The sequence below is a fragment of the Neophocaena asiaeorientalis genome, unplaced genomic scaffold (assembly GCF_003031525.2).
Source record: "Neophocaena asiaeorientalis asiaeorientalis breed wild unplaced genomic scaffold, Neophocaena_asiaeorientalis_V1.1 scaffold7, whole genome shotgun sequence".
In the NCBI taxonomy this organism is placed as follows: domain Eukaryota; kingdom Metazoa; phylum Chordata; class Mammalia; order Artiodactyla; family Phocoenidae; genus Neophocaena; species Neophocaena asiaeorientalis.
The window spans coordinates 22,004,799-22,019,050 of record NW_020185337.1 but is presented as its reverse complement, the minus strand read 5'-3'; the positions used below and the strand labels follow the sequence as shown (position 1 = coordinate 22,019,050).

The window sequence follows — 14,252 nt, the reverse complement described above, 5'->3', positions numbered from 1 at the left end:
CTCCAGCATCAGCCCCACCTACTGCAGAAGCAGGGGTTAGCCTTGCCCAGCCTTTAGGGACTTTGGAGGGGAAAAGAGCTTTCAAGAGAGGAGGGTGATTTTAGAGAGGGATGACAGTGAGCCCTGGGAGAGTGGGAGGGAAGAGGAGGGGCGGCCGCCTGTCTCCTTCCCCTACCTCCCCCAGCCCCGAATGGAGGGCGGAGCAGTTAGAAGGGAGGGAGTCCATTGCCGCTCAGCCTCAGAATAAAGGCGCCGTTTACTGGCTTAGTTTAAAAAAGAAAAGAGAAGACAACGTTTGCAACGACATTTCTAAGTGACATCCATCACTGTTGCACTATTTGTTAGAAAAGAGTCATTAGGTCCAGCCACACTCAGGGAGGAGAGGGGCGTGAGTATGAAACCAGCAAGGATTGGCAGTGGGGACCATCTTGGATATGACCACGTCCTGGTAGTGCCTGCCTGCCGAAGGTACTTGGTGTTACAAGGAGGAAGGGTAGCCAGGCAGCCGGGGGGTCTGGTCTCTGTTCTTTAACAGAGAATCCAGGGTTCTTTGTGCTACTTCCTAAGATTTATTTTTAGGGAGTGAGAGAGGTGGGGGAGGATATTGTTAGGGCGTAGAGCTGCGGGATTCGTCAGGTAGACTCGTAGAGGTGGAGTCTGATTACCTGAAGATACTGCACGCGTGGTAGCAGCCCAGAGTAGGGCCAAACGCTCTTCATCTTGAGCATTTGAATGCTCTGGTTTAGGGCTGTATGAAATACTGCTTCTGTTCCTTTTCATAGAAACTAGTGTGGTTTCAAGTGGTGCACAGTTTATAGGCAGCAAAGAGTTATTCTGTATCATGCTTTTAGCTTTATTTTATGACTTCTCAGCGTAGTGACATCTTGTTGCTGTGTACTACTCTCATATTTTGTCCCATTGGGTGTGTGGCAAAGAACTCTAGATAGCAAATGAAGGTTATTTAATATGGAAAATCAACAGAGAGAAGCTAAGCGTAATGGGTAAGAATCTAGGAAACAGCTGTTTTTGAGAATCAGTCTCAGATTTCTCTTCTTTTCTTCATCCCAGCTCCACCCCACTGTAGTTCAGGCCCCCAGTGCGATCATTCAGAACTGTAGCAAACTTGACTTCTAACTTGACTCTTCCCTGCGGTATAAATAAGATACGACAAAGCAGACATATTTGAAGTGTACAGCGTCTGGGTTTTGGCAATATGTGGTATAACCACTGTGATCAGTGTACGTATAGTGCGTTTTCATCCTCCCCAAAGCTCTTCCCGGTCAAGTCTCAGCTCTCCGCCCCTAGCCTTGGCACCTGTTGATTTGCTCTTTATTTTGGTAGATGAGATTTGTCTTCCGTAGTGTTTCATGTAAATGGAATCATTATGTAATTTTTGTGCCAGATTTTTTTCAATTATACTGTTCGTGAAATTTGTTGTCTTTCTCTTTTATTACTGAGTAGTGTTCCATTGTATGGATATATGCAGTTTTTTAATCCATTTACCTGTTGGTGGTTATTCGGATTGTTTATAGTTTTTGGCTCTTTTCAGGGTCTGCAAACTAAGTGGCCATCCACCTGTTTTTGTAAAAAAAAGTTTGTTTTATTGGAAAGCAGCTATGCCCAATCCTTTCACGTTGTTTGCAGCTGCTTTGAGGCTACAGTGGCAGAGATGAGTAGTTATGACAGACCAACCACATGGCCCTCAAAGCCTAGTTTGTTACTAGCTGACATTTAAGCAAAGAGTATCAACCCTGCTGTTACATTTTGATAAAGCTGCCATGAACATTAGTGTATAGGTGTTTCTGTGGACATAAAACATTTTTCTTTCAGTTCTTAGAACTGGAATTGCTGGGTCGTACAGAAGATATATGTTTAAGTAAATAAGAAGTTGAGTTTTTAAGAAATTGTTTAAAAGAATGAAGTCATGTGGTGGGGATAATGTTTAAGTATATAAAAAATTATCTGCAGTGATGGTACCATTTTATTTTTTTCCCAGTGATGTGTAAGAGTTACATTCACTCCATTTCCTCTCAAACATGTTGTATTTTCAGTTTTAAGACAGATTTTAGCCAATCTAGTAAGTGTACAGTAGTATCTCAGTGTGGTTTTAATTTGTATTTCTTTATGACTAATGATATATTTTTATGTGCTTTTTGTTCACTTTTATGTCTTTGATGAAAAGTCTGTTAAAATCTTTTTCCTTTTGGTTTTGAATTTTGTCTTTAGTTAGGTAGTAAGAACTATTTGTATATTCTTAACGCAGGTATGTTATTGTTTTGTGAATATTTTCTCCATTCTGTGGCTAAAAAGTTTTTATTAAAAAGGCTTCATTTTAGTTCTCCAGTTTTCTACTTGTTTTAAGTGGGAGGGTAAATCTGGTCTGCTTTGTTAGGGCAGGGACAGTGGATTTATTTTTCTTCATTGCTGTATCCCTAGGGGCTAGCATAAAGTGTTGCAAAAGCTAGCATCCAAAGGTCTTTTCTGAATGAATTAGAATTAAGAATAACAATAATAGGAGGCATATATCACCTAGACCAGTTTTTTGAGAGTCAATGAGTTCTTTTTCTTTGTTACAATTCTTATCAAATTGATGAAAAGTAAACATTTTTTTGTTCGTGTTGAAGTTTAAAAGGCGATAGTGATGTATTTTGGTCTTGGTGGCAGCACTCAGTCTTCTAGAAGGTCCTCATTATTTTGTGCACAAGTATTCTGCATATTACAAAATAAGATCAAGCGTCATTTAGTCACTGCAGAGCAGGAAAAATTAACACCTTTATTGGGGTGCAATTGCTTTACAGTGGTGTGTTAGTTTCCGCTTTATGACAAAGGGAATCAGCTATGCGTATACATATGTCCTGATTCAGTCTTGGCAGGTTGTGCATTTCTAAGAATTTTGTTCCAGTGATTTAAAAGAGAAGCATGGTATTCAGTGTTTCTTCATTAAAAAAAATTAATTTCGGGACTTCCCTGGTGGCGCAGTGGTTAAGACTCCGTGCTCCCAATGCAGGGGGCCTGGGTTTGGTCCCTGGTCAGGGAACTAGATCCCACATGCATGCTGCAACTAAGAGTTCGCATGCCACCACTAAGGAGCACACGTGCCGCAGCTAAGGAGCCCGCCTGCTCCAGCTAAGACCCGGTGCAACCAAATAAATAAACAAAATAATTTTTAAAATTAATTTCATATGCATAAAAGAATGATCTTTGAATTAAAGTTCTTTGGGTAGCTTTTGTTGCTTTTGACAGATTTTTAAAACTTGCTTTGGAAGTTTTCTGACACATACACACTTTTTCTCCCAAGACTGAAGAATGAAAAGGCGTTGCGTCTCAAACTTATTGGTAAGTGGATATACTTATTTGAAGTTCTTCTCTATACCTATTTTCTTTTGACTTTCTTAGTAAAATACTATTTTTATCTAAGTGAATTTTCTCTACCAGACTTGATCAAAACAAAATAAAATCAATCAATAAACTCTGAGAACAGTGTTAATAATATCTAGCTCAGTTTTCTAGAAACTGTTTATTACCTACCTACCTGTTTTTATCCATTCCCCCATTCCTGTCTCTCTCTCTCTCTTTCTCTTTCAAGTTTAATTCTAGCTCCCTGACCATTAGAATTATGAAGGATTTTGAAAACAACAATTCATATTTAATGATGTGAATATATACATCCTCAGTCTGTATCTCAGTGTCACAGTCTTTTTGTGTGTGTGAGACAAGTCTGAGATTTCAGAAGAGTGGCTATTAGGCTTTATAACCAAAATGAAAGGTATTTGAACCATTAACTCTAATGCTTTATCAGGCAATAGAATAGTATTTCTAAATGGTTTGTCAGTAATCCTGGGTAGGGCCATTTCTTGATTTGTAGTATTGAGAAATCTAATTGAAAGTGACACCCCGATGGTCAGATTTACTCATAAGGATGAGGTCTGTCAGCTCCGTGATAATAAATGTCACTCATTCTGTACAGTATCGGGCAGATCTTGTATGCTTAAGATATTTACTAACTTTGAGGCCCTGAACAGGTTACTTAACCTGTCTCTTCTAAATGGAGATAATAATAATAAATAATAATAATAATCCTCATAGGATTGTAAAGGTCTTGACACAGTGCCTGCTGCTTATTAAATGTTCAGCAGATGTCATCTTCTTCATTAATTTGATCAGACTCTCATTTTTGTTATTTCGGATAAGTTCTATCCTTTGCTTTATAAATGCCTAGAACTTCGTGTTCTGTTAAGAGTGTTCTTTCCTTTTTTAAATTTTTTGTATCCTTACTGGATAAGAAATATATACAGAAAAGCGTCCCTCCTACCCTTGTCTCTTGCCCAAATTAAAATGTGACAATTTAATTTCTGACAGACTGATTTAGTTAGCTTTGAGCCCACACAAAACTTTATATTTAACTTTGAAATAAATTTTGATACTGTTTTGAACACATTGATGTTGAAAATTATAATGACTACCTCTGCTTGAATGATGACTTGTAGTGTTAAACTGTCTTGGTACTTGTTGTTATAGGTGAAAAACTGCAGTGGTTTCAAAATCATCTTGATCCCAAAAAAGTAGGATATTCAAAGAGAGATGCTTGTGAATTAATTGAAAGGTAAACACTGGGCATGTTATGAGCAAAGGGTCAGTAGCAGGAATTCCCCAGCTTGATTCTTCAACATTCAGAGTTCTATTCGGGATTTATAGATGAGCAAATGAGCTTTGTTATCAAGACTTTGGATTCTTATACTAGCTTAGCCATTTTAGTAGCTTTGTAACCTTTCTGGGCCTCAGAGTGGTAGTTAACCCAGCTTCTTGGCTTCCTGGAGGAATGTCATCTAAACTGACATCTAAAGATAGGGGTTAGCAGATTGAGGTGAGGTAGTTGGAGCCTCTAGGCAGAGAGAACAAGATCTGAAAGGCCCGGGGTGAGAGCAACGTATTTAGTGATCTGCCAGACATTTAATAAGACTGAAATAATAGGTTCAAGGAGGGAATTGTGACAGGTAGGATAAATAACCAGCTTTTGAAAGATTTCAGATATCAGTGTAAGAGTTTGGACTTTATCCAAGGACCGTGAGAGACATAGTTACAGCAAGCACCTGAGATGGTCACATTTTTAAACTTCAGAAAGGTCACAGTTGGAGGAATGAGGAGAATGGATGAGGGGGCAGGCTTTGGCTGGGAGACTGCTGAGAGGCTGATGAAGCAGTCCAGGCAGGAGGTGATGGTGGGAGCAGTGTGGTGAAGAGAAATGAAAGAGTGCAGACCTTTGAAGGAAGCAGAAGTCCCCATCTTTAATAAAGACTTGGATGTGGCGTAAAAGGGAGAGAGGCGAGGAGTCGGGGGGCACTCGCATTCCTCACTTGGGCAGCTGGATGAATGGTTGTCCCAGGGGATGGAGCGGGTCGGGAGGGGGCGCCTAGGGGCAGCGCGGAGGCAAGGCCAGGGGTGGCGTGTTAAGCCAGATGGAGATGTCCAGGAGGTGGCTGAGTACGTGGATACGGAGTTTGTTTAACAGACACTTTAATGGCAGGCTTTGATGTGGTCACAGGAATTTTGAAAATGGTTAAGTTACCACGAGAAGGTCTGAGGTCTGAGAACTTAAGGAATTCAGAGGAATATAAAAACTTAAGGGACAGGCGAAGGCTGGGGATTATGGTGGGTTTTTTTTGGGGGGGGGGGGGGTTATTTTTTAAATGAACTAGTATAAGCTGAGGTCTGAGAACTTAAGGAATTCAGAGGAATATAAAAACTTAAGGGACAGGCGAAGGCTGGGGATTATGGTGGGTTTTTTTTGGGGGGGGGGGAGGTTATGTTTTAAATGAACTAGTATAAGCCAAACAGAGACTCTGTAAGTCAGATCATTTTCTTGTTTTTCAGGTATTTAAATCGGTTCAGCAGTGAGCTGGAGCAGATTGAGTTACACAACAGCATCAAGGCCAGGCGGGGCCGGCGGCACTGCGCCCGAGAGGCGGCCATCAAGCAGACCACGGAGCGAGAGTGGCGGCAGTACAGGGGCTGCGGCCTCGGTAGGAGCGGGAGGGCGGCAGTACGGAGCTTGGTGTGTTCTCAGCGTACCTTCCCTTCTTTCTAGTCATATTTGGCTTTACTTATTCTATTTATTTAGTTTAGTTTGATTTTCTTCCTTTGATTTCCTTTCCTTTTGAGTGTTTGGAATAATTTCTGAATTCATCCTTTTTTTCCTCCTACATTCCCCAAACCGTCAGTGTTGACGGTGACTTATCTTTCTACTGTGACAGTAAGGTTTTCCTCTCCCTTCCGGTGTATACTTGATTTGCTTTGTTCTAGAGTTATTACTTGCCCGTCTCCAACCACATCGACGTTTCTTTAGAGTAAGTACTGTGTCCTCTTGTCTTTGTAAGTCTTGTATTAAAGAGCTATACTTGTTGCAGCATTTCTTGAGAAATTATAGAAATCAAATTTTCTTTCTTAGCACTAGCATTTCTTACAGTTCCTGAAGACAAGTATGTTGTGGGCTTAACAACACTGTCTGAAGAAAGTCGCTTAGGAGGAGAGGAGAGGGCACTTGTAAGGGCTTGCAAAGCCCAAAGTCAGGTGATGACCCAAGGGCTACATGGCCTGCAAATGGTGTTTGATTGGCTTATTAATTGTCAGTATAAAAAAATCTGCTGATTTCACATGAAAAATGTAGATTTCTGGCTTCTCGTAAAACATGCGGTGGTCTGGCAGCAGCATGTGCTAGAGCAAGGTAGCGACTGTCCCTTTTAGACTTGAGCGTTCAGCGGTCCCTAACCGTCCTTCATTCACATTCCCTGCCTGGTCCCTGTAGGCATTCCTGTGTGGGTTTGCTTGGGAAGTACAGTAAATGAAATGCTTAAAGCAACATTAGGTTTTTAAATTTTAATAATAACAATAGGGCCCTGAAGCAGATACCCTGTGGGTAACTGTTGTGTTGGTCCCAGCTTGTGCATAGTGATGCTGTGTGCCAGGAAGGTTTGGGGCGGCCTCCACAGGCATTCTCCCCACTGGAGCCAGTGTTGTGGCTGGACCCCACCCTCGTGGTTCTTACTGTGATTGTAGGGTGCACCTCAGCAAAAACCAGCAGGGAGCTTTGAAAAAAACAAGATTTAGTGCTTAAAAGTCCTGATGGTACAGGACATGCCTGAGGGCCACACAGCGAGGTCTCCAGTAGAGAAAGAGGGAGGGAACAGGGACCTGGGGCCCTGCCTTTGTTAGGGTCATAGGCGGGATGCCTGGGGTTTCATGGGTTCAGTCTTCATAAAGGCGCCAGCAGGGGGAACGGGGTCACTCAGGTGGTCAGTTATCTGCGTTCCCTGGGGCTTTCTAATAGGGGAACTTCGTGGGGGAGGAGCCTGGTCCCTCACCTAGTTGTTTTGTTGGAGCTGCATCAGTCTGGCCGTAGGTGGATCCATAGAGTTGGATGTCTTCGCAGCATATACCTCGACAGCTGGAAGGTTAGCATCAGGCACTTACCCTCAGTGACACTGTGAGCCCTGAGTAGATGGCAGTTCCTCCACATCATTCCTAAGCAGTGAGTTTCTTCACTGAAAAAACAACAGAATAACTTTGGAACTAGATAGATCTGGACTTAAACCCTTACAGCTTACTATATAATAGGGCAAGTTTCTTCCCACCCACTCCCTGGCCTTGTTACCGTCTATTTAAAAATAGACGTAAATAGTGCACCTCCTTCCCAGGTTGTTTAAAAGTCAAGAGAGGGGCTTCCCTGGTGGCGCAGTGGTTGAGAGTCCGCCTGCCAATGCAGGGGACATGGGTTCGTGCCCCGGTCCGGGAAGATCCCACATGCCGCAGAGCGGCTGGGCCCGTGAGCCATGGCTGCTGAGCCTGCGTGTCCGGAGCCTGTGCTCCGCAACGGGAGAGGCCACAGCAGTGAGAGGCCCATGTACGGCAAAAAAAAAAAAGATGAGATTTCACGTATCAAGCGCCTGACACAGAACCTACTGTAGGAGGTTGAGGGAGAGCTTTGGCCACTGTGTCCTTTTCACCTCAGTTTGTCTATGCTTGTAGTCTCCATTTCCTCATTTTTCCATTTTTATTGGAACCCCTTAATTAAGCTTTTGTAGCCACCACTCAACTAAAAGCCCTTGTCACCGATGACCTTTAAGTTGCTAAGACACATAGTGCCTGTACTGGGCACTCATGTAGTCAACTTTTCTGCAGTGTTTGATACAGATGATCCCTTCATTTCTTGTCACACTTTTTATTTGGGGTAGAAGCCCCTGACCTTCTCTGGTTTTCCTCCAAGTTAACTGGCCATGACTTCAGTGTCCTGAGTTGAATCCCTCATAGCCTCACAAACTAAATATTGACCCAGGTCCCTGTCTTTGGGCCTCTTCTCTTTTCTCTTTACATGAATTCCTGAGTTGATGTCATTCAGTCCTGTGGTTTTAAATACCATTTAAATGCTCATAACTTCCAAATTTATATTCTTAATACTTGTCACTAGAACTCCAGACTTGCATTATCAAACTTGGGTTTCTCAGAGTATCTACTTGAGTGTCTTACATGCATCTCCAACTTATGTCCCAAAGCAGAGTCCAGCTTTTCTCTTAAAACTTGCTTCTCCTGCAAGCTCCATGTGTCTGTCAGTGATATCACCACTTGCCCCCTCGCTCGTGTCAGAAACCCTGCCGATGGTTTTGCATTCCACACCCAGCTCATCAGCAGGATATACTTAAGAGTCTAATGGCTTGCCTGCTGCCCCCAGCACCTCTAGCTCGAGCCACCACCATCTCAGCTCTGCCATCATGACAGCCTCCCAGGTGGTCTCTGTGCTCAGTCTGTTCAGCCTGCAGCCGCCAGTAATTGACGGCACACTCCAGGTCAGACATCTGCTGGTGGTGGAGCCAGTGCTAAAACTCACACCTTGTCTTCCAGTTATGCCACAGTCCTTATTCCAGATGCATGGAATGTGTCTGGTGAAAAAAACTTTGTCAACTCTATCAAGTTTACAAGCATCTAGAAACGTGGGCAGATTGTCACCAAATGCTGTGTTGATCAGGTTCAGAGAAGACAAGATAACTGACATCTCTCCCTCTTGCTCCATGGTGGTATAACTGTTCCTGACTCATTTTATTAGAATTTCTTAAAAAAAAAAATTGTGCTTAATTTATACTTTTTAAACACCTGACCCCTCGTACTCATACTCTTATTTTCTGAAGCTATTGTAAAAGTCAGTATACAGTCATGTCAAACATTTTTATCTTTTTCATTAATTGATACTGGATTTTATTTAATATTTTATCCATTGGCCAGAATTTTTGCAGCAGTGTTCCAGTTTTTGTTAAACATGCCTCTGTGTTCCATCAACAAGGATGACCCATGCATATAGGTTTATGATCCACTTTCTAATCATAAGGAGCTGTCATACACCTAGTTTTCATTTAAAATGGGTTTAAATTTTATTGAACTTTATTGAACATCTATTGATTATAGTTTATTTGAAAATTTTTTTACATTTTTAATAGCATTTTTTAAGATTTAATAATCCTTGCATTCCTCAAACTCTACCTTGCCAAAGCGAACTATGTGCTTGAAAAAATTGCACCTTTCACCAAGAAAATATGTAAAACAACTGTGAGCATGTTGTTGTAGGGGACCGATAGTTAGAATTTGCCAGGCACCTTTACTGTCTAAAAGGACAGAGTTTATTTTGTTGATAGGTTTGTTTTATTTTATAGATTCTGTGGTAGAATACATTATATTTAATAGTGTTCTTTTTGAATCACCTTCTTATAAAGTAAGTCCTTTATGCTTGCAAAGCTTACCTTTCATTAGAGCATTATAATCATGCTTTGAAAGTTTTTTTTTGGATGTTCTTGCTGTCTGTCAGTTACTATTGTTTCTGAGATAGAAAATGAGGAAACTATAAATGTTATCATAGAAAGCATTGCCTAATAGATATAAATTATTTTCTTTTCCAGAGATTCCAGACATTTTAAATGCAGGTAATCTGAAAACTTTTAGGTGAGTCTGTCTCTTTTGTTCTTTGAAGCTGCAAGTAAAATACATAAGAGATAAACTTTCTTCCCTTTTTGAGTCTAGACGTTAGAGCTAAAAGAAAATTAGGAGGTTCTTTTTAACCTTTCCTCTTTCATCAGTTGAAGTAAGAATTTTCCTAAGTTTAGCATTTGTTTGAGATGCCTGATGTACACTGAAATGATAATGACCTGGTGCTTTTATTTGTTTTTCAAAATACTTTAAAATTCTTTAATATAGTACTTAAAGAACATGATATCCTTGTTCCTCCCTGGTTGTTATTTTTTAAAAAGATAAATTGTCAGCAGCAGACTTGTTGGCTGAGTCCTGTCCCCATACTGTTCGCAGCACCCCCTTATGGAGAAGGTGGCTAGTGGGAAGTGGTATGGGGAAATGGTTAAATCATAAAGAACCAGTTGCCCCAGTGGTCTCTCTTATAGTGCTGTGTGACCGAGAGACCAGTGAGTAGGAGTTCCTGTTTTCAGTTTTCAAACATGGGTTCTTTGTCTTTAGAACATAATTTTTATTAATCATTTTGATACTAGCTAGACCATGTTGATCAGTCTGAAATTTTAATTGAAATTAGATACATTTAAGTCCATATTATTTGAAACCCTTAAGCTTATTTTATATTTTTATACTTCTGAATTCATAGAAAATATTTAATATTCATAAAATATTTGCTCTAATAGAATTGATTGATCATATTTAAGAAGTGGTTCACTTTGTAGCCTAGGTACATGTATTTATAAGTACATGGAGCTTAAGATTGATTATACATTAATTTTTTTTGCCTGTAATGTTAAGAAATTAGATATATAAATGTTCTCTTTATTCCTAAAACAGTGTATGTTCTGCCTCCCCCAAAGAAAGCCAGAAATGAGAAGAAATTAGCCTAGACTGTTAGTATCAGAGTTCAGTTCTCAGAAGAATCTTCACATTGCTTGTAAAGTAATTGAACATAGGATTGTCACAGAAAAGGGTTGAAGAACTAAAAGTTTTCTATTAAAACCAAAAAAATTGTTTGATTACTAAAACAATTGTGATTTACCATTGTGTGTGAAAAGAAAAACCTTTTCTGACTGCATTTTGGAGATTTTCCAGGATGATGTAGTTCCTACTTCAGAGATTCTTGATACCATATATGTCCTAATAGAGGGAAGTGTTTGGGTTAGGGAGAATAAAAGAATGGAACAGAGTTTCCTTGTAACTTCTGCCTGATATTTTCCTGCATTGCTTTGGAAATTTTGAATTCTCTGTGCAGTTAACCGCTATTGTAGATTAATGAGGAAGTTCAGTTAAGTATGGAAAAAGCAAACCTCAGTTCTTGGGACATTTTTTTTCCTACTGCATTTATATTGTTTCTTTCTAGTGCATTTGAATCTGCTGTAAATTTGTAAACTTTCTTCTGCTTAGTTTTGAAGATTGACTATTACTTCCCTACCTCACCACCCCTCTGCATTCTCTTTTTTGTCTAGGGAATGGGATTTTGATCTGAAGAAATTGCCGAACATTAAAATGAGAAAAATCTGTGCTAATGATGCAGTGCCTATGAAGTGTAAGAAGAAACCTGTGGCAGCTGTAGACGGAGATTTAGGAGAGTTGGACCTGAAAGATGGATCAGGTGACACAGACGAGGAACTGACTGCAGTGGCCTAATTGTCTTTACTTGAGTTGAAAATAAATAAGTTACACTTGAATTGACTATGGTAAATCATTGTCTCTACACAACAATTTGCTCTTTAGCTTATTCTCTTATATGATGAGAATCCCATTTTCAGTTTCAAAAACAGTGTTACAATTTTAACTTAAAAATGAATGTTGCTTTATGTTTACATAAATATGTTCAGACCCTGCTTAAAAACCCAGACCGTTATAAAATCTTAAGAACTCGGGCTTCCCTGGCGGCGCAGTGGTTAGGAATCCGCCTGCCAATGCAGGGGACATGGGTTGGATCCCTGGCCCGGGAAGATCCCACATGCCACAGAGCAGCTAAGCCCATGAGCTACAACTACTGAAGCCCGCGCACCTGGAGCCCGTGCTATGCAACAAGAGAAGCCACGGCAATGAGAAGCCCACGCACCGCAACTAGAGAAAGCCCGCACACAGCAACGAAGACCCAGCGCAGCCAAAAGTAAAACAAATAAATAAATTTATATATTTAAAAAAAAAATCTTAAGCACTCAAGGCTGTTTGAATGTTGCAGATACAAATCTGCAGAAATCCAGGTAAGTTAGGCTAAAAATATAGAAACCACAACAAAGGTTTGGATCACTTGTTTAATATACAAAGCCTGTTTTTCACAGGTAATTATTTTCTTTTCCTTAATTTGTCTTAGTACACATTATTCACAAAACAGTAAATCGTTCATGCAAGAGAATTAGGTAAAACCGAAAAAAGTACAAATGCTCAATCCCCCAAATTGCACACAGTTAAAATAATTTTTCCTTGTTTGTTTTAATGCAGTTTCAAATGGGCTTTCTTCAGATGTGGAGGAAACACTGCAGCCCAAAATAACAGTACTTCCTTTCAACTGTATTGACAGGTAAAATAGCACCTTTGGGCTGACTTAAGGAAAGAAGACTGATTTTCATCTTTCTTAATTAAAGTGTAAGTCCTACACAATTATTGTATGACAACTACCATAATGATAAGTTTTAAGAGCTCTACTTTGTTCCAAAATATTCATTGGCATGGCAAGGAAAGGTAAATTGTGTCAGGCAGATGCAAAAACCTTCCTCCCCACCTCTCCTCCATGACAATTAGAGTATCTTAGTGATGTCATTGCTCTAATGAGCTAGTTTTCCAGCCCAAATAAGTAGATGTTTTAGGGACCTTTTGCAAAACAAGGTAAGTGTGACTATGTGGCCATCTCTCTGGAACTATAATCACATGTAACAGCAGCTCGGAGTGAGAATAGATAGTTTTAGGGACCTTTTGCAAAACAAGATAAATGTAACTATGTGGCCATCCCTGGGACTATAATCACATGTAACAAGCTCCGAGTGAGATTTAATCCTAGGGCATTTTGAAAGACTCCAGAGTATATATATATACCTGTCTTCCTTTTATTTCTCCATTGCTTTATATCCCAAGTCGATGGGAACATTTTTGTTTTGTTTGTTTACATTTTGTTTGTACTTAAGTTTAATTGCCCTCTGGGCTTCACTTAAAAAAAAAAAATACTGGATTTCATTTCTTTACAATTTAATCTTCGATTTTACACAATTAGAGTGACAGTTCTTTAAAAAATCAACAGCATAAATGTATGTTTTCTGGTATTGATAATACCACAGATTCATGATGATAAAAAGCCAAGGTTTTAGCAGAACTGTAAGTTTATTCTTGAGTTTCATTCTTTGTTTCGATTCCATTTTACTTCTTACATAAGCAGGTGAGCATGCTTCAAAACACTGCCATTCCGGAGAGCAGTTTTCCTTTGTGAAGGGTATATCCAGTCCACAAGTGTTGTCACAAAGCCAAACCCGGTCATCGAAAGGACAAGTGTACCACTGCCACACAGAACGTAAGAGAAAATAATCAACACTAGCTTTTAAACGCACATAGTTACTTCAGATTGTTTGAACTACCAACAGCCCTTACAGGAAAACTTTTAAAGATTTAAATTCAGGAGTTCAGTGTTTAAAAAGAATAGCAGAATAATGTTGACTTTTAATGTGTTAGGGAGCTATATTATTTTCTCATTTCAAGAAAGTCAAAGCCTATTCAAGTTCATTTTGAGAATTTACGTATGGTTTTAAAATACCATGTCAGTTTTTATCATTAATACAGTAATGCTTATCCTTACTTTTCATTCTAGAATTTCTTAGTGTTTGGTATGCCCCTTAATAAATTATTATTTATTAAGCCAGTCGTCTTCCACTGTGAAATTATGCACTTACCTGTATTGCTAAAGTTTGGACAGAATTTAAATGGTATTTATGGTATAATTCAGGTAAATAATCCTTTTCCTTACAGAGCAAACAAAAGAGAAATCAACATTTCTTTGTTTGCTGGTGGCTAGATTTTGTTCCCTCAGGAATATTGTAAACAACTGCTGCCATTGTTAAACCTCAGGAGAAACGGGTTAGTAAAAATGCTTAGGAAAATTACCAGAAAAGAATGGATCACATTTAATCCCTTGGGTGAGGTGCCTGGTTAAATCCCCTAAAGCTTCATTATCCATGAGTGTATTTATCTTACACCTTGAAAATGGAAATTTAAGGAGTTAATACAAAGTCCAGGTTGTTTAAGCTTCA

The 14,252-nt window shown here is 39.6% G+C and overlaps 1 protein-coding gene across 3 annotated transcripts in view; it reads left to right on the top strand.

The window, feature by feature from the left end:
- Positions 1-13,496, top strand: part of TMA16 (translation machinery associated 16 homolog) — a 35,107-nt gene extending 21,611 nt beyond the window's left edge. The window contains exons 3-9 of one of the 3 annotated variants that reach the window (XM_024736084.1): positions 3,299-3,336; positions 4,519-4,603; positions 5,872-6,020; positions 9,939-9,981; positions 11,472-11,617; positions 12,539-12,603; positions 13,388-13,496. In XM_024736084.1, coding sequence (XP_024591852.1) covers positions 3,299-3,336; positions 4,519-4,603; positions 5,872-6,020; positions 9,939-9,981; positions 11,472-11,617; positions 12,539-12,561 — 484 coding nt within the window. In that variant the 3' untranslated portion in view covers positions 12,562-12,603; positions 13,388-13,496. Of the gene's footprint in view, positions 1-3,298; positions 3,337-4,518; positions 4,604-5,871; positions 6,021-9,938; positions 9,982-11,471; positions 11,694-12,538; positions 12,604-13,387 lie in introns of those variants that run through there. The other 2 variants (XM_024736085.1, XM_024736083.1) reach the window with 2 other exon arrangements.
- Positions 13,497-14,252: the final 756 nt, after the last annotated feature.